Source organism: Rhagoletis zephyria, unplaced genomic scaffold (assembly GCF_001687245.7).
Source record: "Rhagoletis zephyria isolate East Lansing unplaced genomic scaffold, Rhagoletis_zephyria_1.1 Rzeph_scaffold_35333, whole genome shotgun sequence".
Classification (NCBI taxonomy): Eukaryota; Metazoa; Arthropoda; class Insecta; order Diptera; family Tephritidae; genus Rhagoletis; species Rhagoletis zephyria.
In genome coordinates, this window is record NW_016192388.1 from 2,047 (window position 1) to 3,437 (window position 1,391).

Consider the following 1,391-nt stretch of genomic DNA (forward strand, 5'->3'; position numbering starts at 1 on the left):
CTCTCGCTTTCCTTCGGCGACAGTGTGCTTCACTACTGCTCTCTTGCTCATTCGCTGTTCTCCTCTTTCTTTCTTTTTTCCTTCGGTAGTGGTCTCTAGCTCTGAGCGAAGCATGTGCTCAGCATGATCCATTAAATGATCTGGGAAGCTGGGAAGTCAGCAACTTTTTACCCAATTTAAGCGACTGAGGGACCCTTTTCTCCTTCCTTTTCATCTTCAATGCCTCACTTTCTCACTTCATCCTCTGGAGGATAAGAGTGGCAGCAGCAACTGTGCCGTCGATAGGATGTGCCCGTGGTGGTACGTGTGCCTGTACATGGCTGTTGCAGCCTAAACTCTGCTCGTCGACGACAGCAATGTACGACAAGTCACTGTACCAAAGTTGACCGAGAGACGAGGAAGGTGTAGAGTGGCACATCGAGTGGCAGCAGCGGCGGCGGTGGTGGTGATAGTGCCGTCGGTGGTAGATAGTGGAGGGCTGCTGCACGATCGCTCGCCAGTGAGAAGCAGTTCGGAACTGGGGAGAAAGGGAAGAGGGGACACTCCGGGAACACTCGCTCACTCACTACCAGTGAGCATCACACCATTGTGTGTGTCTTGCCCTGTCGACACTGGCACTCTCTTTCTTTCATTCATTCTCCCATCCACTGCAATGTCATGTCCTCTGACTGTCGTCATTAGCAGTGATGGCTGCCCTAACGGTTATTATTATTGCCCTGTGTAATATCTATAATCATCGGTGCCATTAGACAGTAGTGCTGCTGCTTCTGCAGTATAGTGCTTCTGGTAGTGCTCGCTGGCTGACGTACACCAGCACAGACACAGCTTTAATCGATAGGAGGAATTAAATGCGGTCTCAATTATTATTATTAGTAGTCGAGGCAGGCTAAGAGAAGTAAGTGAGGGTGACAGTAACAACAAACGGAATGAAAAAGCTAGTCGAAAAGACGATTTCGGTGCTGGTGGTGGTGGTGGTGGTGAGAGTGGTGGTGCCTGATTGGAGTGCTCGAGGAGTGCCGGCTGCTACTACTACTGCTGTACCTTGATTGAGCCCGGTGGATGGGCTCAGTGGCCGGACGGACTGCCTCCTTCCGGTTTGAGGAAGCATTCTCTGAATGGCGAGGAGTGCTGTAGGGAGAGTATCGAGAGGATGAGGAGGAGGAGGAGGAGGATCCCAGCGGACTATTGTGTGAGGAGTGCCTATCAGCACTCCGTGCAGTGCTCTGCTCAGTGCCGATCACTGGCGATTCAACCGGTGGTGGTGGTGGTGGCACTGGTGCTTGAACTCCAGCATCCCCAGCCCCAACTCCATCAGCTTGTGAAGTCCTCCGTCTGAAGATCAGTGTGTCGTACTCCCGTCGAACTTCGGCCAGCTCCGCACTGCGTCTCTC

At 52.6% G+C, this 1,391-nt stretch overlaps 1 protein-coding gene across 1 annotated transcript in view; it reads right to left on the reverse strand.

Moving 5' to 3' along the window:
- LOC108354374 (putative protein TPRXL) overlaps positions 1 to 825 on the reverse strand; it is a gene marked incomplete at both ends in the record, with an annotated part of 2,405 nt that extends 1,580 nt beyond the window's left edge. Inside the window, 2 exons of the mRNA XM_017605566.1 lie at positions 488 to 553; positions 752 to 825. Of these exons, the coding sequence (XP_017461055.1) occupies positions 488 to 553; positions 752 to 825 (140 nt within the window). The remainder of the gene's footprint in view (positions 1 to 487; positions 554 to 751) is intronic.
- Positions 826 to 1,391: the final 566 nt, after the last annotated feature.